This window comes from Abramis brama (assembly GCF_963993115.1).
Source record: "Abramis brama genome assembly, chromosome: 12".
In the NCBI taxonomy this organism is placed as follows: Eukaryota; Metazoa; Chordata; class Actinopteri; order Cypriniformes; family Leuciscidae; genus Abramis; species Abramis brama.
Genome location: NC_139974.1, coordinates 9,430,759 through 9,454,934, shown reverse-complemented (window position 1 = coordinate 9,454,934; position 24,176 = coordinate 9,430,759). Strand labels below are relative to the sequence as shown.

Genomic DNA, 24,176 nt, shown 5'->3' with positions numbered 1-24,176 from the left:
CGCCATTTTTTTTTGCAATTCCGTTCGGTGTTGCTAGTGGTGCGGATACAGTTTATCTTAAAGCTAATCTACATGTATTTTTCATGTATTTTTTTTTTTTTTTTGACTGAGTAAAAATGAAGCTCCTTGTCTTTAACTTTCAGAGCTGTTCGGTCACGATGATGTGAATGTGTAGTAGGCCAACCCGGAAGGCTAATTTGCCATAGGTTTACTCTAGAGGGTTTTTAAACTAACAGTTTCCAATTTTAACCTTAAACAAGGCTATGCAGTCTGAGTTTGATTTCTGATTAAATATGTGTTGTCACAAAAAGGCTCTTGACATTATAATGCTAACAAAATGATAATACTTTTATTAGAGACATGCAAGAAATGAACATATTCAACGTGTTACTTTTCAGGTATTATTAAACATCTCATCATTTCTGGCTCCTTTAGTGTTTCAAAAGCCAAAGTTATATAATTTTTGTTTTGGTTTTAGCATAATTAGTAACACTGCATTGCATAGGCCTATTTGATTATGTATCCTGCAACCACTAAAACACCCAAAATATGTATTTAATGCAGGATCCATCAGTATGCACACATCTCTGTGCGTTATTTATTCTGTCAAGTTTTTAAGTCACTTTTTTGCACCCTTGAATTTCTTTCTTCACCTCAAAAAATAATCAAATATTTGACAAAAGCTCATAATTGGATGGGGGTGGAGGAGTTGGGGTCACACTTGATTGACAGGGAAGCCTGGACGCTTGCTGTGAGGGCTCGTTGACCTGTTAAGGGTAGGTCAAAGGTTAGGTTTTGCTGGAAAATAAGGCACTATGAACCAGTGGCTGGTTGTAACAAGGAGGCCTAATTTGTCTGTGATTGTGTGTTTTGAAGAGGCAGTGTGAATCTGTGGTATTTGACTTTTGATTGATTGACACTGACTGGCTTTTGACTTTCTCTTTAAATGTGTCCAAATGAAAGAAATAGAGAATACAAAGGAGATAATACAGTTGTATAAATTTGACAAAAATAAACAATTAATTCTTACTCAAGCACAAAATCAGTACTCTTATTTATATATATATATATATATATATATATATATATATATATATATATATATTATAATTTTTTTTTATTTTTTAAATGTGTGTGTGTGTATATACATATATACATTTTAAAAGTACTGCTTTGGTGCTCAAGGAAGTTTACTATATTTCTCTGTTGTGCTTCTTGTCTTTAAAGGCTTGTTTATAAGTCAGACCAGAGAAGATGTTTGTTTCCTCGTTGTTTGAGTCAAAAACTCAAATAGGCCCCTTCTAAAGCAGAGCCCTTTTATTCTTATACCCTTTGTACTTCATAATATCCCCATCAAAGTGTGTATCTAGTCAACCTGAAAGTCTCATTATGACTGAATATGCTACATTTTGGCCTCCCTTTCATTTTGACTTTGTTTTAAAGGTCAGGATGAAACTGGCCTTTGAGAATTAACTCTAGTTCTTCCTTCTCGTAGTTAAATGTTAACATTACACTAGACACAACTGTTCACATATCTCATGAACATCAATCCCTGCCAGGACTTCTCTGGAGCTTTAACAGAACAACAGAGCAGGGTGTGGCCTGTTTTGGAGATTACCGTGGATGAGTGTGTGTGTGTGTGTGTGTACGAGTTATGCAATTTTCCATTGCATGTCATAATTGCATGCAGAGTGCGTGACTGTCCAGCTGAGCTGTGATGCATAAACTGATCATCTCCATAGTATGCAGTTCCACACACAGCCATTTGCATGCATTGAAACCACACATTTATTTAAACATGGCTCAGAGGAGGCCCCCACGATGACAAAATCACATTAAACGAATTTGCAATGCAGAAATGTATATCTGCTACACTGTGGCATTGCATTTTAAACCCTCATTTAAACTAATGTACTCACAACCCTTCCTGTTTGGTTGCAGTGATGGCAACAGGCATAATGAGCTCATCACATGGCTTGGTCATTGGTCTGAAGACCCCTACAGCTTGACCAATCACAGGTTGATTTGATGACGCTGGCTGTGGAAGGCGGGCTCAAGATACTGGCTGACGAGCTCTGCAATTGGCTGGATTCATGAAGGTATAGAAATTATAAAATGAAACGGGAGTTGTTGAAGTTGTATATATAGTATGTATAGTTGAAAAAAAAGTGTATATATATATATATATACTTATATTTTATTTATATATATATACTTTTTATTTTTAATATATATTAAAGTATATATATGTATATAGTAATGATAAAATAGCTGAAACATACTCAAACTAGGAAATTACTTTCCTTCCTGTTTTTATTTACATAATGTCAGCCCTGTTGGAAAATCCCACTTAAAAAAACAACTACCAATTTAAGTGGGATTTTCCAACGAGGGACATTATGTAAATAAATAATAAACAGAAGCAAAAAACCCATTTTCAAGTCTAAGTTTGAGCTTTTAATATAAAAACTTAGGAGATAAAAATTAAATAGAAAAATAACAACAACACCTGTGTTATGCATTAGGATTAATCGTCATATATATATATATATATATATATATATATATATATATATATATATATATATAGTGGCCAGTGAAAATGCTGAGTAACTTGAAAAACAATTAGTCAATATTCTAGGCTAGTTGTTGGTTAGATGAAACTATACAGGGCAACAATATGAAAGTGCTGTGACTAGTCCCAGTCAGTCTAGCACAGTATATGTAGCATGTTTAAAATAAATAAATAAATTATATTATATTAATATATAATATAATAAATACATAATAAATACATAATAATAAATAATTCTAAATAATAAATAAATTAAATAATATAATATTATTAAATAATAATAATAAATAGATAGAATAGGAATAGACTTAGAATAGTATGGGTTAGTAGTAATGGGCCAAGTGTTGACGAAAAGGTTGCGTTTTTGTTAGCCGTTTCTGGAAAAGGCTGCTCGGGTTGAGTTGGTCAGGTCATTCCACAAGCGTCCAGGTAAATGTCCATGAAAGTGATTTTGTTTTATTTGAAATTACTTATTTATTTAATATTTGATTATTATTTTGAAGTATTTTGAAATTGCAAATTGTTAATATTCTAGGTTCGCCCACCTACTAGCTTGAGTTGCCCCGCTCTTTAATTCCCATTGGTTGATACAATTTCAGGATCGGCCAGCTGTTTCTTGTTTTCCCATAACGCGATTGGCCCGAACGACCTGTCGATCAACGGGACTTTGACAGATGACTCCGCCCTCATCAAGGCTACCCTAATACCGACAGGCTACTGTACCCTTTTGTGAACGCCGATTGGCTGATGGCGCTGGTTGTCAAGGCTTAGTGCTTCATTCACCATTTTGCGACTGTAGAGTACCCTGGATCCTCAACGGCTGGACTTTTTCTCATTTGCGGAAGAAAAACATTCTTTGCAAACCCTTTCTCGGGGATTCCATGGTTTTATAGGCTTGGTTCTCGCATCGACACCATTTCGACGGCACTGTAAATATTCACGGGGTGAGTTGAAACCTTTCATCTGCAGTACTGCAGTGATCTGCCTATATATTTAATGCTGTGTTTTGCCTTTACGTTGCGGATCTATCTACAATGTTTCGCTGTCAGTTTATTTTTTTTTCTTAGTGGATTGTATAAAATGGCGGAGTAAGCATTTTAACATACACACACACACACACATTGAAAGGGAGGGGTGGAGGTGCACAGTCAGCCTAAAAACTTTTTTTCCTGAAAATATTTGTTGTGACACTACAGTTACAGCTTCAACAAACTGCTTTTGTGCATTCGTTTACCTTTCAGGGATTGTCACTTCTTATATCCATAGTTCTTTACATAAAGATAAGGCGATTGATTTGTTATTTAAACTTGACTATATTACATTAACATTTTCAGTTGCATTCAGCCAATTTATTTCGGATGTTTTCATATTTATAGCCTATAGGCACACGTATATGAGAAAGATTGTTTTTTTATCTTCTTATATTTAATATTATGGCCACCGTCGCCCTCGATTCAGAAGCCTGAGGGAGACGGGAAACTGCTCTGCGGCCTTGTGTTATGGAGAAGGCCTACACCACTCGACAGTGTCGTAGGTGGTTGTAAGCGTAGAGTAGGGCACTACGACCAATAAAAGCGCTTGACACAGATACGGCGGTGTACTACTCAGCAAAACTTTCGCAAGTCGACGACAGCAAGCACCACTGTTGATGGGAAACTGGGCTTTTACTTTGTTTCAGGGCATTTGTGTTTACTTGGACTCATTGCTGTTGCATGGGAACATTTATTATTGTGCATTTGGCTAGTCATTATATTGAGTTAAATTATTTGAAGGGTCAGTGAGTGCAGTGACCAAGCCGACAAAGTTTAGTGCACTGCAAATGAACTTTATTTTTTTGCCAATTCTAAAAGTTCTACACAGAACTTTTGAGAAATATTTATTTACATTTAATTAATTTATGTATTTCAGATGTTTCATAAAATGACTTTTATAGCATTCAGGGTATACATTTGACAAGTGTAAAAAGGGACAGTTCTCCTCAAAATGAACATTTTGTCATAATTTACTCACCCTCAAGTTGTTCCAAATCAGTATGAGTTTCTTTCTTCTGTTGAACACAAAATAAGATATTTTAAAGAACTGGACAGTTCCATGGTATTTTTTTTCCCTACCGTGGAAGTCAATGGCTACCGTCAACTGTTTGGTTATCAACATTCTTAAAATATATTAGGCCTATTTTGTGTTCAACAGAAGAAAGAAACTGATACAGGTTTGGAACAACTTGAGGGTGAGTAAATGAACTATCCCTTTAAATCAAACACCATGGTGTTGCTAGTGCCATGATATACTGTTTGATTTACAAAATCATTAAAGTTATACATCATGAGATCCCCTACATGAAGCGGGTCGCCACCAGTGTTGCCAGATTGGGTCAATGATTTCCAGGCCAAAAACTCTCCAAAACCCGCCCAAAACATTCACTGCCAAATGAATGTGATGGAATTCTATTGTCATCACAACCAAGGTTTATAAAGACCATTTACCTCCTTAAAACTAAATAATGATGACAAAATAAAATGATTTCCCTGCCAGGAGAATAATACAGCAGGAAAACAGATCAAAACATGGCAAATAGAATAAATTTAAGAATTAAACAAAAAATGTTAAGGCTTAAACCCTCGCACTCCATAAAAGCTGAAAATTTGTCATTTGTGTGAACGATAATAATAATAATGTGCTTTAACTTCAAAATAAACTACAGTACATCCTTCCTGAAGTACACATTGTAGAACATAACACAGAACTTTGCAGTCAAAACTGATTAATTGTTGATTCAAACCTCTTACAGCAGCCGTCGGGGACGAGTATACCAGAGTGCAGTCTGAACGGTTTAAAAGTCGCAGATGTCCTAGTCAGGCCAGTGTGCACATGATGATGGACAAGAGTAGTGCCATATTCAATTTCAATTAAGTCATTCAACTGTGCTCTCAGAGTTACAGTTATATTTACAAAGAGCCTTTGAGTCATATACCACCACAAGTGTATTCCACGTTTTGAGAGTTGGGTCACACTCCCACGCTTTACTGTAGCTACAACTTTTGCCACATTGGCATAGAGGTCACTTGAATATACACCTACAAGTTCAAAATTGAATCCCTTATCGCGCTAAAAACCTGTCACTCGTGAATCATCACGTCTCTGCCTTCTGTTGCTCTCGATTGGCTATAAGTGCGGGCTTGTCGGCGATGTCAACACCAACACCAGGCCGACTCTACAGTGGGCTTGTGTGTTTAGTAACGTCATGATGACTGATCACAGTGATCAGATGGAGTACAGGCACATTTGGGTTTTGTTTGTTAACCAATTAGCCTATAAAATGTAACTGTTTGAAAACTGCAAAACTGACCCCAAACTAGCCTAAACTTTTTATGTGTTTTGGCTGTTCATTTACACAAAACGTTACGCCATTTTGGGGGCCTTAAATTGCGAACTTTTGAAAACGGGTTTAAAAGTGAGGGTTTAAAAGTCTTCATGTAAACCGTAATTTTTTTAAAACAGTGACTTCATGAGCATGCATATTGCGTGTTCAGTCTATGGCCTTGTTTACTCCTGGTATTAAGATGCGCTAGCCAGACAGGATTTAAACTTTATTGGCTGGAGACCCAAGTCTGGGTTGAAGACGGAAAACGTACCAAGCACAATGTTCTCTCACCATTCCTGATTTCTAACACACTCACAGCGTTCGACATGGTCTTGCGGCTATCAGAGCTGCTGCTCTCCGTATGTCCTTTCCGTTGTCCCTGGGCGCGTTCATATGTAAATTGTGCATGCTTATTTTACTACAATGTTGTGGTCTGTACTCGAAAAACGCAAAGGAAAAATGTTTCTGTCTTAAGTACATTGTTGTCGTGTAAACATAGGCTACCCTAAGGATGAGTTGTAGAGGTTTTCAAGTGTCCACTTTGATCCAAAACCCAAGGTCCAACCCAAGACTTGGGGCCAGCTGCATAAGCTTAGCCACTATGTTAAGACTGTGTCTTAAGAACTAGTTGGACCAACTTGCAGTTAACCAAGAAGTGATCAGTCTTACATTTTCAATTCCAATTAGAGAGAATGAGTGCAGGGATTTGCTTATTAATAGGGCTGCACGATCGATATTAGAAAAAACTGACATTGTGATATTTTGAATTTTTGCAATATGAAAACAATTTCACCAGATGATTTGAATAGCTCTATTTTTAAAGATTTAACAGTTCTAGGTTGATTGGGGTGATTTTGTAGGGTAGTGCATCTGCATAGAAAAATAATGTACGAATTTCAAGGATAGATAAAAACAACAGAGCAAAGATACAAATAAGCAGTGCTTTGTTTTTCAGGTAGGCCTAAATCAGTATTCAGATACAGAAATTGAATAATCAAATGTAAAATAACATGGTGCATAGTCTTCACTGTATATATTAAATATAATTAATCCGCGAATCACATGCATTACAAACCGGGGGGCAGCTGGCCCGTACGGATCACAGATCAAGTACGATCCATTATCTTCACATCGCGGATGCAAACATTGTGATATCGATGGTAAAACGATATATATATCCTGCAGCCCTACTTTTTAATATTAACAATAATATAAACGTCCTTGTTATTTGAGGTGCAACATGAGCGGCTTATCTACTTGGAATTGCTTGCCCAAGCAGAAAATGTATGTACTGTTGCCAGATATCGATTACAGAAAACCATCTAAATGCAGTTGATGTCAAACTAAGCAACTAAATCAAACTAATGAAAATTAGACCATAACTGTATTTTGATGTTTTTCCTCAGATAAAACAATTTGTGAAAATCCACTGAAAACATATTCTACCACATTTTGACAAATTATAGGCTACATTGTCTGGCAACATGGCTTGGGTCTCGGGTCGATTTTAATTTTTTAAAAACTCATTTATGCATGTTGGATTCGGGACATATCAGTCAGGTACAGATCTGAGGACCCTAGAAGACCTCTAATGAATTGATTAAAAATAAATAAATAAGCAAATAAATAAATAAATATTGAGTGATGTCAGTATAAAACCCAATCCAGTCAGTGGTACTATTGAGACAAAAACTGAGTGCACCTTTAAATAGAACCTTTCATTATTTACACTTTGTGTTATCTTGCATTGGAATAGTTTAGTGACCCAAAAACTATAGCCAACTCATCTACATGCCCAGGCAATATAAGTCTTAACAGGTCTTAGTAAAGCGTTTTATGATATAATTTTCTTACTGAAGGTAATATACTGCATATCAGATTTGCATATTGCCTGCAAACTTGTCTTACAGTGCAAATGGCAGTGTGGTTACTGTGGGTTCTGCTCAAAAGATTGGGACAGTTTTGCACTGCGGACCTGTAATGATCTGTTACATCTTCGTCAATTCGAGCATGCATTGGTTCATCAAAAGAGGTCATTCATGTCCTAACCTTTAACCATAATATAAATTAGATACACATCCTTAATTTAATGAAAACCAGCAGTCAGTCATATTTTATAGTCATAAACCCTGCATGCAGTTTTTGAGATATTCAAAGCTTCAATTAATTCTCATTTGACTACACTGGATTATTTGTAATCTGTATTTAAACTGGGTTGTAGCTCCATCCAAGTGTCTAAATATGTAAATGCAAACCTTAATGTTGATAAAATATCTCAATTGGGTTTTAAACACAATCCATTCTGTAAGTTTGGATGGTGAAGAAAATGTGTTGTGGTAGGAGGAAAGAATGTGTAAGTAGTAATGTGTAAGGATGGTATTGTACATTGAGATGTTGTAGTGCTGTAACAGGAAGTGAGGACTGTAGGGGTGGATTGCCTTTGTAACGAATGTAAAAAGGTCATTTGAAAGAGCGAGAGAGAGAGAGAGAGAGAGAGCCTTAGAGTCACAGAAATACCACTGAACAAGGAATTCCCCCGCCTCCTCCGATCCAGCCAAAAAACCAAAGTGTGTGTGACTTGTCTGGGCAAGCATTTTTCTTTGTATTCCGTCTTTGTCAAAGTTTTTAGTATTAAGTTGTGTTATATCCGTTGTAAGGCTGTGGTATATAATATCACTCTTATGATGTTACATTAGGCACTAAAATTAAAACATTATCTTCTTGCACTATCTTGTTTTTTAATTATGCTGTATTCTATACTCCCTATTCTCTATATGGGGATTGCAAGTCTGAATAATAAACTGATCCATCTCATGTGCTGTGTTTTATTACAGGGTTTAATTAAAGAAGGAAAGGATATCGCAAACAGGAAGAGGCTTGTACAAGAACAGAAGAAAAAGACAGAGAAGGGGCGGGATGCAAGAAGGAAACAGAGTGGAAGATATCGATAGGCTGGGACTTGCAGGAAATCAGGAGGATTAGAGACTCTCTTTGAGCAAAATAAGATGAAGCCCATTAAAAAGCAAGAAAGGCGGTCGCCCCCCTCCACTCGTGCCAAGGGAGTTAAGAGGAGGATGGTGGATAGTAGCCCACAGGAAGAGAAGAGAGAAACAGAGGAAATACCCCAAATTTCAACTACCTCTCCCAAGAGACATATCTCCTCAAATTCTGACTCATCACAGGAGGGGCCTCTGAGAAGAAGTGGGTCTCCAGAAAAGGAGGGGATCCACAGTGATGGGGTCCTCAATATAGCAGTGGATTTCGGGAAGACGGATGACCCCCCCGGGAACTCCAAGTCTGGTGGAACACAGAGTGACAGCAACAGTAGCACGACCAGTGCCAGCAATAGCCCCAACCCTTCATCTAATCGTAAGACGGCCACTTTTAAGGCCCGCGTGCCCAAGAAGAAGTACACTTCGGAGCACTGTGCCGGAAACCATGGCAATGCCAACACTCCCAGCACACCCCCACAAAGCAGCAGCAGCTCTCACAATAGTACTGGTGCTAACCAGGTCCCAGCTGCCACTGCTGCACACACAGACCCACACAGTCAAAGCCAGCAGGCTGTGGACAGCATCGCTGAGTATGGACACAACAACATAATGGGGCCCACTGGAAGAACTGCAGGTGAGTGCGGAGAGAAGGATGGGACGAGTGTATCCAGCCCACAGCGTTGCTCTTCAACCGATACGGCCAGCGAACACTCGGCCGAACTAGAAGTAACAGCTTCAGGATGTGATTCTCACTCCAACTCTCAAAAGCCACAAGCACATAGCACAACACCCTCACAGGAGAGCCTGTCATCTGGGTTAGCCGGAGTCCTCGCTAAAGGTCTTAAGAATCAGAGAGTTCTGGCCCGACAGGGTCCCAGATTAGGGGAAGGCTGGCCTCACGATCGGGGTCGGGGTATGTCAGGGGTGTTTCGCACTGGTGTCGTACGGAGAGTTAGTGAGACGCATGGGAGTGTGGAAGTGCAGCTAAATGGAGAAAAGACCATATGCAAGTACCCTTTTCGAGTGGCTACTGATTCTGTTGACCTCATTCTAGATGCGTCACCTCCTGGTGTTGCCCCGGTGGCTATAGGTACACAAGTTTGCGTCCCCTTTAAAGCTGGTGATGAGGGCAGCGAGGGAGCCCAACAGTGGTACAGAGAAGGTATAATCACTCAAGTAGATCAACATCCAGCTGTTTCTTTCCCATACCGTGTCCAGCTACGGGAGGAACTATCTGATGAGAGAAAAGAGAGGAGAGGTGTAGAGGATGATGGAAGGGCCATCAGTGCTCAGGCCGTTTGGGTATCACGACAAAATCTTCGCCTCCTGGTTCCTCCTTGGGACCTAGAGCCACCCCAGCCAGCAGAGCCAGGGATTGATGGTAGGAGGGTAAGAGAACGAGAATGGGAGGAAAGAGAGGACATGGAGGTGTTTCGACTGACAGCGTTTAAAGTTCAGAGTTTGTTGCACCCTGTCACTGTACCTTTCACCTCATCCCATTCTTCATCTTCTGCCATTAACACTGCCATCACGTCTGTATTCAGTGTAGCCCCAAACAGAGACTATGATCATCACAGAGAGAAGGATCAGGAGAGAGACCTGCATATGCACTTAGAGAGAGAAAGGGAACAAGATCGAGAAAGGGAGAGGCACAAGCATCATCCTCTTCATCCATCCACCCCAGAGGAGGACATGGAGGTCAGCCGTCTCAGTCAGCTAAGGGATGGCGGCATCACTGCAGCCATGGGTAGCAAAGCTCTTGGTGTTTCTTCTCAGCATCGGCACATTCTTTCTAAACCAAACTACCTCAGCCCCGGGAGAGGGCTTAGCACCCCAATTGCACCCCATCTGCCCCTTGCTCCTCACCCAAATCACCCCCCTATGCTCCTGGGCCTAGATTCAGCCACAGGTGCTGCAGTCATCTCCACACCCCAGCTGCCTCCGTTGCCTCCAAGCTCTTCTCGAGGCTCCCTGGACAAGACCCCCAGCTCCAACTCGCATGGTGCATCAGGGGGCGGCTCTGGATCCTCGTGCTCCTCGACACGTTCCCGCACACCCCTCACCGCCGCTCAACAGAAGTACAAGAAGGGGGATGTGGTATGCACCCCTACAGGCATCCGCAAGAAGTTCAACGGCAAGCAGTGGCGCAGACTGTGTTCACGTGAAGGCTGCTCAAAGGAGTCACAGCGCCGCGGCTACTGCTCACGGCATCTCTCCATGCGCACCAAGGAGATGGAAGCCGGAGGCGGGGTGGGCCGAGAAAGAAGTGGCGCCAGTAGCACGGGCACTCTCACACCTGACCTTCGGTTAGGTGGACGCACCAGCAGCGAGTATGACTGGGATGACAACTCAAGAGACAGCAGTGAAGCAAGCAGTCGTGGCGGGGACTCTCGACCACGTCTGGTGATGACCTCACTCATACCGCAAGAACTGCCACGTGAACTATCCCGCTTTGACTTTGATGAGTGCGAGGCTGCAAATATGCTGGTCTCACTTGGCAGCTCTCGCTCATGCACGCCCTCATTCTCACCCGTATCCAATCAGTCACCATTCTCCCCAGCACCTTCCCCCTCGCCCACACTATTTGGCTTCCGCCCAGCTAATTTTAGCCCCATCACAGCACCTTCACCTCTGACCCCTCGCCGCCCTCGCCACCTCAGTGGCACAAAGATCCCGGGCACTCCCGGCACAGAACGTGAGCGCCACATCTCTGGCATTGTGCCCACTTTTCAGACCAACCTCACGTTTACTGTGCCCATGAGCCCTAGTAAACGCAAGTTGGATGCCCCACACCCCCCGCTGCCCAGTGCATCAGACTATGCGAAATCTGATCCCCAACTCAATGACCCCGGCCTCAGCCTCAACGCAGCAGCATTCAGGGTTCTTTCCCCCCAAAGCCAGCCTACCACCCCCTCTTCTCTGTCATTCCCTCGACAGAGGAACAACACAAGTCGACCCTCATCCTCTGCTGCCTCCACTCCTCCCCCAATGCTGGTTTCTCCCACACCACCCTCACCCCTGCCTCAAGATCCACGTCGTATCGTTCCCCTACGTGATTCGCCTGTCATTGTTCGTAACCCAGATGTGCCGTTGGCAAAATTCAGTGATAGTCCCCTGAGCCGTAGAGGAAGCTCACGCTCTAGGGAGCACAGCCAGCCTCCTCACCATGCTGTGGGTCTCCAGGCCCCTGTTCCCATTAACGGCGCTCCCACTTTAGTCCTGGTGACCTCCTCTCAGTCATTGACACCTGTGGCTCCTGGACATCCCACCCATTCAAACTCTTCCACTTTAAATGTGTCCACCTCTAATGCAAACACTGGACCTGTCCTGGCAATATCTGGCTCAGGAAGTAAAGATCAAGAGAGGAAATCAGGTGGCCATGCAGATGCAGGTGGTGCTCTTCCTCAGCCTGTGGCTTGTCATCCTTCACCCACAGCCCTGTTGCCCCTCATCTTGCCAGCCGAGTCCCCTCACCCTGCTCCTCGCAAAGACATCATCATGGGACGACCTGGCACTGGTAAGAGTCATGAAAGATAAATAAAAAACAATGATAATTTATTGATAATTACTGCTTATTATTGATCACCATAGTCATCCACAGAGTTATGGTTAAACACCACTGTTCAAAGGTTTAGGGTAAAATAAGGTGTAATATGTATATATATATTTTTTTTGTTGATAAATTAAAGGGGTCATGAACTGCATTTTTTTTTTTTTTTATAATGTTCTCTGAGGTCCACTTATAATGTTATCAAGATTTTTACTTCGAAAATAATAATAATTTAGAAGTAATAAGCTATTTTCTATCCTGTTTTTGACCCTCTCTTTCGATCACTCCATTTTGATGGGTGTGCCACATTCAAGACTCGGAAGTAAACGCCCACTGCTATGATTGGGCAACAGTTTTGCATTTTAAAATAAGTAAGTACTTGGAGTTACCAGTTATAACTGACAAAGGGTGACTTTGTTTCGTGTAAACGGAATTATGAATGAATGTACCATATTTTATCGCACTGTCGTTCCTATAGGCTATTCATAGTTCATCCTTTTTGATTAAGTGAAAAACGTACACATTGTCATTTGCAGTGTCGTGTTCCAAATTAAACGTGTTGTTATGTCTTACTGATGGCATGTAAACACCTTAATCGCATTATTACCACTCTGACCAAAGTGCGCATGTGCTCGAATGTACATGGATGTTGTGTGTTGTTTACAGAACTTCATGAATGAACTCTGTGACATTATTCTGAAGTTTTCTCTTCCAAATCACTAAACTCTGTCAACACAACTCACTGCACAGTCTCTGCGCCGTGTTTCATCCAGACGCGAACAAATAAACAGTGTCTTACTGATGCGATCTGACTGGAACTTCGTTAAAAAGTTCACCCACGCTTTCTTAATGTCAGGATCACAAGGAAGGCACTGCCAAGCATCTTGTAATCCTCAGAGGCATCTCTATCATTTTGTTGCAACTACATGACATGTGCGAATCAGTGGGCAGGGCTATGTTATATATTATATACAATGATATAAAAGTAGGTGTTAATCTTCTGCAGAGACATTTTTTTCTCGCACTATGATGTAATATTGTGACAAAATCCGAAACGAGTTGTTTTCTCACCTTGGTTTCAATAAAAGCTGTTTTTGGACTAATGAAGAAGTTTTGAGTTTTGAAACTTACAGGATATTTTTATAGTACAATGCCGTCTTATATGTCAGAAGATCAAGGACATTTTTATTTCTCAATTCATGACCCCTTTAATACTTTTTTTTCAGCAATGCATCTGATCAATGCATTAAATTTATCAAAAGTGACAGTAAAAAATATGTGTAATGTTACAAAAAGATTTCTTTTTCAAATAAATGCTGTTCTTTTGAACTTTCTAAATCCTGAAAAAAAGTTCTTTCTCTGCCTAATTTTTTCTCCTGAAAAAGATTTATCACGTGTGTCTCTAGTTTCTCAGAAAAGATCTCAAAATGTCACACACTTTGCTCAGATCTCCCAAGATAACAAAGTCAGTTTCAATGTTCTTTCTACATTGATCTTATCTATATTAATTTTCTGCCTAGTTTGTTTATGTTTTATTTTACGAAAGAGTTTGAATGATGAATTCAATTGTGCAGGCTAGAATATGCTGTTTTGTAAGATGGAGGACACCATAAGGCACTTTCTATTTCCTATTAGACTGGCAAACTGTAAAAATAAGGGGGGCTCAGATCAACTTTGGTATGCTGGTCAGCAGCAGGTGTGTTTGGGTGTGTGTAGTGAAGAATGCCCTGTGCTATCAGGGTCAGTGTTTCTTTAGACAGTTGCAGCATGTCTGAAATGGTACACAGGAACTTGCCCAGACATGCACGGCTAGAGGGTGATTGGACCGCCCTGATACTCATGAGTGCTTAATTTGAGATATACATTTCACTGAATGACAGATGCCTAGGACATATTACACACATTCTTAGTGTCACAGACATATGTATATGAATGGCTTTCATTCAAGTTCATTCTGAAACAGAGAGGTGCTGTTTCAACAGTTCCCTCTTACGAGAACAGAGAGGCTGTAGGTTTTCCAAAACAATCATGCGTGTATATTAAAGGTTTGTCTGTTTCTGCATTTAGTTTGGACCAACGTGGAGCCCCGCTCTGTGCCAGTGTTTGCGTGGCATTCATTGGTTCCTTTTCTGGAGACCAGCCAAACAAAAATGTCCACGCAGCCTGCAGATGGCCTAACACTTGTAAATCAGAGCAAAGGTAACATTTGATAGCAAAATGGAACACTATAATTTGACATTGCAAAATGTTCTTGTATGACTGCATATAACATTCACAAAATCGCATTCAGAATTTACATTGATGTTTTTAGTTGATTTTAGTTTGAAACTGAATAAACTTGCAGAGCCTCGCTGTGGAGTTGCCCTTGTTACTGAAGGACTTGTTGACCATCCAGCAGCACCAGAGAGAGGTTCCCCATCTTGCCCCCCTCCTTCAGCTGAAGACCCACCCGTGGAGAGAGGAGGCGACAGTGAGACCGAGAGTGATGCTGACGACCTGTAAGTATCCGTTTGCATCTCGTCTCTTGAGCAATGTGTTAATAGGTGTGGGCGAAACAAATTTATTTAATTTTTTCCCCATAAAGTATGTATGTTATGATATAATAATTATGTACCAATTTATTATTATTATATATTTTTTTAATGTAATCTGCCTTTATCGCCCACACCTATCAACCGCAGCCAAAAGTATTGGCAGTGATATAAATTTTGTGTTTTGCAAAGTTTGCTGCTTCAGTATTTGTAGATTTTTTTTTTTCACGTTTCTATGGTATACTGGAAAATGATGATAAGCATTTCATTAGTTTTAAAGGCTTTTAATAGAAAAACAAACATTCAATATATGCAAAGAATCAGTATTTACAGTGTTGACCCTTCTTCTTCATAACCTATGCAATTCGCACGGGCATGCTGGATAACAGCTTCTGGCTCAAATCCTGACTGATGGCGTTTCAAAATTTAAATGCAATGATCTCGTGACATGGTGCTCCATCATGTTGGAAAATGCACAGATTATCATCAAATTGGGAGAAGTTCCTCTTTCAGGGCGTTTTGATACCATTTTCTATTCATGGCAGTGTTTTGGGCAGAATTGTGAGAGAGTTCACTCCTTTAGATGAAAAGCAACCCCACACATGAATGTTCTCAGGATGCTTCACTGTTGGCACGACACAGGACTCATGGTAGCGTTCACCTTTTCTTCCCCAGACAATTGATTTTTCCAGATTTCCCAAACAGTCGTAAGCGAGCTTCATCAGAGAAAATACCTTTGCACCAGTCTTGAGCTGTCCAATCCTTGTACTTGCTGCAGAATTTCAGTCAATCCTTCATGTTTTCCTTTTATTCACACCCACCTGCTGCCAGCATGGAGTAAGCTCTGCACTGGTAGTGACATGATTCCGTAGATGAATCCTCAGGAGGAGACGGTCCTGGCGCTTGCTAGACACTCTGGGGTGTCCTGAAGCCTTCTGCAGTTGAACCTCTCTCCTTGAAGTTCTTGATCCAGTAAATTATACTTTATGTGCAATATTCTTTGCAGCAATTTCCTTACAAGTGAGGCCATTTTGATGCAAAGTATTGATCGCTGTATATCTTTCTTTGGAGGCAACAATTGCTAACACAAGAACACGATAGGAAGCGCTTCTTCCCTCCTTTCATAGCAATCAGTCTGCTCTTATAATCCAATCAGTATAAAGAGTGAATTCACCTGACTAGTACTTGATCACACTTCCCATGTGTTGATGATGTGATTAGTGTTTTCACTGAAAACAGTGAAATTTGGGTTTTTGTAATAAAGTTAATTTTGTATGGCCAATGAAGCTTTTGGCAATGATTTAAAATGTATTTGATGACTCTGCACAACAATCTAGAAACAATGTGAATCAACACCACAACAACGAAGCACAAAATGTATGTTACTGCCAACACTTTTGGCCACGGCCATATATTCCCTCAATTTACATTGTTAGAAAGGCCACTCCTAAAAACAAAAATGATATTCACCTCTTTAAGGCATTTTGAGACAAAATAACATCTGATTCTTTTTTGCACACTTTTTTTTTGTCTTAATTTAAAAAAAAAAATCTAATTCTCACTTATTTAAAATGTTTTTCAGGTTTTTTCCAGTTGTAGCTCAAGATCTTGCTCCATCCATCAGCCCAGTGAAAAGGCGTTCACAATCTCTCAGTGCACTCCCAAAAGATGTTGACAAGAAGGTAAGTTTCAGTCTTCTATTCCTGTAGTGTCTTCATTCTGAGGTTTTGTCCTAGTTGGCAACAATAGTGACATACAATACGGAATTTTGTGAGTTGCTTGGTTTTCTTTGAGTAGTACTAGAGGTACCTCTCCACCTCGCTTTTAGTGAGAACAGAAAAATAACCCCAGACACTTGTCAAGGGGTTTAGGATGCAATTGTTAAGCATTGTACTTATAAGCATTAATTTCCCTTATTATCGTCTGTGCTTCTAATTTCTCCTCTCTTTCTGTCTCTCTCAAACCTACACAAAGAGGGAAAAGGACCACATCAGACGGCCAATGAACGCTTTTATGATCTTTAGTAAGAGGCACCGTGCACTGGTTCATCAGCGGCACCCCAACCAGGACAACCGCACTGTCAGTAAAATACTGGGCGAGTGGTGGTATGCGTTGGGACCCAAAGAAAAGCAGAAGTATCATGATCTTGCCTTCCAGGTACAGTCAGACTCGTGAAATATTACACAAGAGGAAAATGTAATGCCGATCTGTTGTCACTGTTTTTTTTACAAATTTATAACATGGAGTTGAATCATGTTTTTGCATTTGAATTAGTGGTAGACCGATTACAGTTTTACAGCAGTCAATATACATTACGTACTGTAGATGCAAATATTTGGAAAGCACTATGGCCGATGACCAGTTTGATGCCAATATGCACTACCGTTCAAAAGTTTGACTTGATAAAACGATTTTTTAAATGTTTTTGAAGCATTGCGCTTTTGTTTTCTTTTGCTCAATAAGGCTGCATTTGTTTGATCAATAATACAGTAAACAGTAACATTGAGAAATATTATTATTTTCTATTTTAATATGTTTTCATATGTAATTTATTCCTGTGTGGGCAAAGCTGAATTTTCAGCATCATTACTCCAGCCTTCAGTGTCACATGATCCTTCAAAAATCATCTGATCTGATGCTCAACAAACATTATTATCAATGTTGAAAAGTTGTGTTGCTTAACATGTTAGTGGAAACCATGATACATGTTTTTCAGGATACTTTGAGGAGTAGAAAGTTCAAAAGAACAGCATTTTTGTAACAATGTAAAAGTCTTATCTGTCACTTTTGATCAATTTAATGCATCCTTGCTAAATAAAATTATTTTGCTAATAAAAAATGTAACAATAAAAATCTTACTGACCACAAACGCTAATATAAAAAAGTAAAACAGTAATGTGTATATATAGTATAATCATTTATAATTTAATAATGCTATTTAGTAATGATACATTTATGAAATTAAACAATTTAAAAAATTGTGCACATTACATTCATGTAAAAATATTAGAAATTAGATTGTGCATGATCCAACATTTTGAAAATCTTTATTTATTCAGCCTGTTACATTATTTGTAACTCTAAAGTTTCATACTCGTATTTCTCTTGTTCTCTTTTAGGTGAAGGAGGCTCATTTCCGGGCTCACCCTGATTGGAAATGGTGTAACAAGGACAGGAGGAAGTCCCTGTCTGAGGGCCGGGGAACTCCAGGGGCCAAAGAAGCTCGCGAGCGCAGCGTGTCTGAAAGCACAGGTCCGTGTGGGTGTTTGTTTATATGCGTGGGCGTTTGTTGGTCTTGTGAAACTATGAGTGCACAGTAGTGTGAAACACAACTGATGTAGAGTTAACCTTCTTTGTCTCCCCAGAGGCCCATTCCACATCTCAGGGGACAGACCACAAAGGAGCAGGGCCTAGCTGGACTTCCCCTCGATCTGACGGTCACAGAGGATCAACGGGCGGGCAGCTTCAACGGCCCCGCGCCTTTTCCCAGAGCGCTGTGCACACTCTGGAGAGGAGGGAGGAGGAGACAGATCTGGAAAGTGCGGGTCTGTTTCAGCCAAGCACCCCTGCTCACCCTCAACGGCCGAGTGAGGATGTGACCAGTGATGAAGAGCATATGGTGATCTGTGAAGAGGGGGATGATGATGCCATAGGTAAAGTACATGCATTAAATACATCCTTGTTAATATGATACCTAGCAACAACCCAGAACAGCATGCAATTCCCTAGCAGAACTCCGTAGCATCTTTATGGCATGTTTTGCTTATGCAAGCACCACTAATAGTTTCTTCAGAAAAGGAAAAACTAATGATCTGTCCAGTGTTTTAATGTCAAATATTAATTTTAGAAACCAAATTTTTTTGGATCTGTTGAAAATCCCTGATATGTTGATAATGCTGTTACATGTGGAATGTACCCACCATCAGAAAATGATGCTTTCAGCTATTTTGTTTTGATGTTACAAGCGCTTTGCGTTCCATTCTCATTATTAGTCAGTCCTGACTGATTCTTGAGTCTGTGTCTCCCACGAGCTCTGTGCTCTCTGATGCACCACCGCCATCAGAACATCATGCATTGAATTTGGAGAGGCAAAATCCCCTCACTGCTCAGCTCTCTCAGTCTCATGAGTGTGAGATATGCAAGGCCTGGTCTCACAGCTAACGTGTGATTCCTTCGCAGAAGACTCGTTTGCAGACGGCTCCATTGACCTGAAGTGTAAAGAGAGAGTGACAGACAGCGATGATGAAAACGACCATGCAGATGAGGCTGACAGCAAGGTAACACTAAATACATCACATGGGTAGCTGGCATGACAATCCCACAGTGTTTCAGTTATAGTTCAACTAAAACTATTTAAAAAAAAATTCTGTTTAATTGTTATACATGCAGTTTTTTGGGGGGGATTTTTACTACATGCAATCTTTATTCTTTAAAAATTACTGACACTTTCCCATTATACATTTGTGCAATTTATAAGATAAAATCTTGATGTTTGAAAAAAACGTCGCTGTTATTCGCCTACTAACCTCATCCAGCTGTGATATGTTGTCTAGAACAAAGTTAATGTTTATATTTCATTGGTGAAAGGACTATGGATCACTTGTTAAGGAATATGCTTTAAATTAGCTAAGCCTTATTACCATAGCAACAGAAATTATATTTGCTCTCATCTAATTATTATTTATAAAACCAGATTATTTCAGCATCTTTGTTTGTCTGGTAAGTAAGTACTATTTCTTCAGGGTTTACTCTTGAGGTTTTCCACGCCAGTGGATATATCCACAAGGCAGCAGATGTTGTTCCTTCTCTTAGATGGTTCACTGACCAAATTGTTTGCCTTAAGGGATGGTTCACCCAAAAATGAAAATTTTGTCATTATTTTCTAATCCTCTTGTCATTCCAAACCAGTGTTATTTTATTATCAATAAAATACTATTATAGTTTTTAACAGTATTTGTTTTATTTGAATATTTTCCATTTTCATTTTACTTGTATTAGTTGTAGTTATTTTAGTAAATCAAGTTAACCTAAATGAAAATGAGATATGTTGCCTTTCATTATATTTTTATGCAGCTTTTCCATATATAAATAATATGTAGTGATCATAATTTATCCAAAAAGTACAAAATAAAAGTACGTTAAAAGTAGTCTATATGACATTCCACTTTGAGCCTTCCTAGAGATAAAACAGTAAAGCATGACCCTAAAAACGACACGGTCACGGGTTAAATTCCCAGGGAACGCACAAATTGATAAAAATGATTATTGATCTTGCTTTGCATAAAAGTGTCTGCCAAATGCATAAATGTAATGTCAATGTCAGTGTAAATTCCAAGTCCTCTGAAGCCATACATTAGCTTTGTGTAGGAAGTTGAAGTTGTTTTTCACTTAAATCCTCATATTCTCTATTCTCCACATTTGAATTGTCACATTTCGTAAAGTTACAAGACAACATCAACGTCAAATCCAGCACAAACCTAATTTTTAATCAGAATGTGAATGAAATTATCAGTGTAGTCTGATGTAACAAATGATATTTTCCTTTCAGCGCACCTTCCAACCAGTAGTCCGTTCCTCTTTGGCGTTCTCTCTGGCTGGCACAACTGCCAACAAAGATGAAGAAGGGCGTGAAGAGAACCTGGAGAAGAAGAAAAAGAGAGGGATGGGTGGTGCAGAGCTAAATAATGGGGAGCCCAAAGAAGGGAAAGGAGGAGGTGGAGGAGGGCATGTTCCGTTCCAAATTAATTCAGCTTCCGTCAGTAGTATAAATACCACTTTGCTGCATGATGCGGGGACGTACTATTCACACGGCACTGTAAGGATGGCCCCCACCATAGTGACCAATGTTGTTCGACCCATCACTAGCACCCCTATCCCCATCGCCAGCAAGCCAGTTGATGGGACCCTACCTCCAGACGGGAAGCCCAAGCTACTGATAGGTGCCGGTGGAGCAGGAGGAGGTGGGTACTTTTCCTCCTCTTCTCCCAAACCTAATGGGCAAGGAGGCTTAGTTACTGGCCTAGTCTTGGGAGGAGCCTTCCCAAACCAACCCACTGTTCAGCTCATCACCCCACCTCATCCTACTCCATGCAACGGAGCCCCTAGTAACAGTGCAGTACCCCTTCCCCTACTTCATCACCAGTTCCTCCCCACTGCCTCTATTACACCCTCTAGTGGCGGGAAACCTGTAACACAGGTGCAGTACATCCTTCCAACTCTGCCTGCAACTGCCAATCCCAACAGTCCCTCCTCCCAGCAGACCTCCAGCGTCCTTGCCCTGCCTAGTGCCACACCCACCCATGTGACCCTGGCCAATGGTGTACATTCGGGGGCGGGACAAGGGATAAGATATGCTTCAGTCCCAGCAGTGGGAGGAGTCAGCCCAGGAGGCGGAGGTGAGATTTGAGGCAGTTAAATTGTTGTGGCGGAGTCTAGTGCGATTTAAGTTAAATTCAGGGTTCCCACAGTTTTGAGTTTTTCAGGCCTGGAAAATTCATGAAAATGAATCAAATCTTAAAATGTATGCAAATTATTCACTTAATTTAGCTTCGTTTAGAAAATATATATTGGTTTGATTAGTGTACACTACCGTTTAAATGTTTAGGGTCGTAATTTTAAATAATTGTTTTCTATTTGAATATCATTTGAAATGTAATTTATTCCTGTGATGCAAAGCTGAATTTTCAGCATCATTACTCCAGTCTTCAGTGTCACATGATCCTTCAGAAATCATTCTAATATGATGATTTGAGAAACATTTCTTATTGTTATCAGTGTTGAAAACTGTTGTGCTGCTTTTTTTTATTGTGGAAACGGAGACACTTTTTTTTCAGGATTCTTTGATGAATAGAAAGTGAATAGAATAACATTTATTTGAAATAGAAATATTTTATAACATTACAAATATCTTTTACACTCACTTTTGGTCAATTTAAAGCATCCTTGCTGAATAAAAGTATTAGTTTAAATTTAAATGGTAGTATATATCCACAGCTGTTTTCAATTAATCCATCAAGTTTTTGTTGACATCCAACCTGTAATTAATTCCATTTAGCTTGTATTATACTTATTTTCCATAACAATGACAAAAAATAATTAGCTTAATTAAAAATAAAAAAAATACCTTTTTTTTTTAACCTTTTGACAACCCTAACATTTTTATGTTTCTACTTTAAAGGTTTAACAAAACAAAAACGTTTTGAATCGCTGGACTAGATATTGCTTTTTGTGTAAACCAAGCCCAATATTTGATGTGTGAGTGAATTGGTTCTTTTCAATAAATCAGTTCACAAATGACTCATTCATGAAGAAGTCACTGAAATTGATTTCAAAACATGTGGGAACCCTGTTAATTATGTGATATGTCCACATCGGAGTCAGAGTGAGCTTTAGCATGTTTTTATTCATGAATTTGAGAGATTTCATGAGGTTTCTCAAGCTTAGAGGGATCAGGATAATGCACACAGTGTTTGGGAAATTAGGCACTTCATCAAATCTATTCTCGGTCTCTTACTATATCAGTCCTTTTCATCTGTCTGCACAGTTCAAGCGCAGTCTCCAGTCTTGCAAAGCAAGATGCTTGTTCCCATGGCAACTGTCGGAACAGGATCTACACCTCCGCAGCCAATTTCCCTGGTGGGCCCACACCTTCCTGTTCAAAATGGGGCTCAACCAGGAAGTAAGGTAGATTGCCTTGAGTTACTTCCCTGCTACATGAACAAGAAGTATTTACTGTACTAACAATAGATGAGTCGGACTCATGCGCTTCTTTGCTTTTCAGATCATTCAAATTGCACCAATGCCTGTGGTCCAAACAAATGTGCATCCTGGTGGATCAGTGCATACCGGCAGCTCATTTCCTGTCTCTATGCCAACCGCGACTGTCATGGCCCCAGGGCCCACCCCTCCTCAGACGGTGCTCTTGACGCCACCACCTACAAGGTACTCTACCGCCCACTGTCTCTTTAAAACTGCTGCCAGACATCTGAGTACTGAAACATAACATAACCTAACCTAATCTTCTAGTGACTGTGCTAAGTAGGACATGTTCCTGGATCAACATCCTTGTTGGTCCTGGGACAACATCCTATAATGTTTCAGGAAGGGTAGGGTTTGAGCTGGGGTTAGGGGCACCCGATACCAAAGTTACTGACAAATGTGTTAGTTGACAAAGTTTTATTTTCATCAGTGATAATGAAGATGAGACAAAAAAAGACGTATACTGTGACAATATTTAAATGATTTTAATGAAAACACACTGTTAAAAAAATAACATTGCAAGATTTAACTGTGTTTTTTTGAAGGCAAAAAATCTTCTATAGTCTATAACTGATTTGTATTTTTTTCTTATTAAATATATATAATTAGGGGTGTGCAATATATATATATACACACAACGATATCTACAATAATGTTGTAATTGTTGTTTTAACGATGTGCAATCTGACATTATCAAGTACAGTATGTCCTTTACTTTGCAAAAACACACGTTGAGTGTGCATTCACTTTTCAGTTTAAGTTAGACTACTGTGTGCACGCTCTTAATGCATGATTTACTCTATTAAAATGCAGTAAAAATGTATATATATGATATAATTAATATATATATATAATCATGTCCCTTGCAATTTGTCGTTTACTAAAATTATGTGCCAGTTCAGTCTGTGTAAAATGAACTAACATTTTTCAATATGACATGAAGAAACAATGACTGTATTTAAAGGACTTTTGTTTGTCAAAACACAAAAGCTGTGTCTAAAACTAAACTTGGAAACGGTGTAAAAGTGAATACAATCGTTCATCCTCTGACTTTAGGGGTAGTTAGGGTAAGGCATTTGCTCCTTTGACAGGATTGTTAAAAAAAGATCCAGGTACATGCCTCACTTGGGAAAACCTAACTTTCTGCTGTGCTTTTGTTGTTCAGGATCACATATGTCCAGTCCACTCCTGGAGTTGCGACTCCTTTGCCATTGGGTTCTACACCTGCAGTCTCTTCCTCCCAGCAGACCCCGTCACCTGTGGGTCCATCTTTTTTGCAATCTCCAGTGGCGACTCTTGGCTTTACTGCAATTGCCCCAGCTGGTCAGGCCTTGGTTCAGCCTATTGTTGCAAGTAAGAATGTTACGATCCCTGGCGTCATAAAGGGGTATGGGGAATAACATTAACT

The 24,176-nt window shown here is 39.9% G+C and overlaps 1 protein-coding gene across 2 annotated transcripts in view; it reads left to right on the top strand.

The window, feature by feature from the left end:
- The first annotated feature begins 3,304 nt into the window (after positions 1 to 3,304).
- cica (capicua transcriptional repressor a) overlaps positions 3,305 to 24,176 on the top strand; it is a 28,801-nt gene continuing 7,929 nt past the window's right edge. For both annotated transcript variants that reach the window (XM_084130977.1, XM_084130976.1), the window contains exons 1-13: positions 3,305 to 3,519; positions 8,771 to 12,446; positions 14,547 to 14,678; positions 14,824 to 14,977; positions 16,593 to 16,692; positions 16,985 to 17,167; positions 18,130 to 18,262; positions 18,376 to 18,663; positions 19,190 to 19,287; positions 20,559 to 21,405; positions 22,554 to 22,693; positions 22,791 to 22,951; positions 23,934 to 24,121. In XM_084130977.1, coding sequence (XP_083987103.1) covers positions 8,942 to 12,446; positions 14,547 to 14,678; positions 14,824 to 14,977; positions 16,593 to 16,692; positions 16,985 to 17,167; positions 18,130 to 18,262; positions 18,376 to 18,663; positions 19,190 to 19,287; positions 20,559 to 21,405; positions 22,554 to 22,693; positions 22,791 to 22,951; positions 23,934 to 24,121 — 5,929 coding nt within the window. In that variant the 5' untranslated portion in view covers positions 3,305 to 3,519; positions 8,771 to 8,941. The remainder of the gene's footprint in view (positions 3,520 to 8,770; positions 12,447 to 14,546; positions 14,679 to 14,823; positions 14,978 to 16,592; positions 16,693 to 16,984; positions 17,168 to 18,129; positions 18,263 to 18,375; positions 18,664 to 19,189; positions 19,288 to 20,558; positions 21,406 to 22,553; positions 22,694 to 22,790; positions 22,952 to 23,933; positions 24,122 to 24,176) is intronic.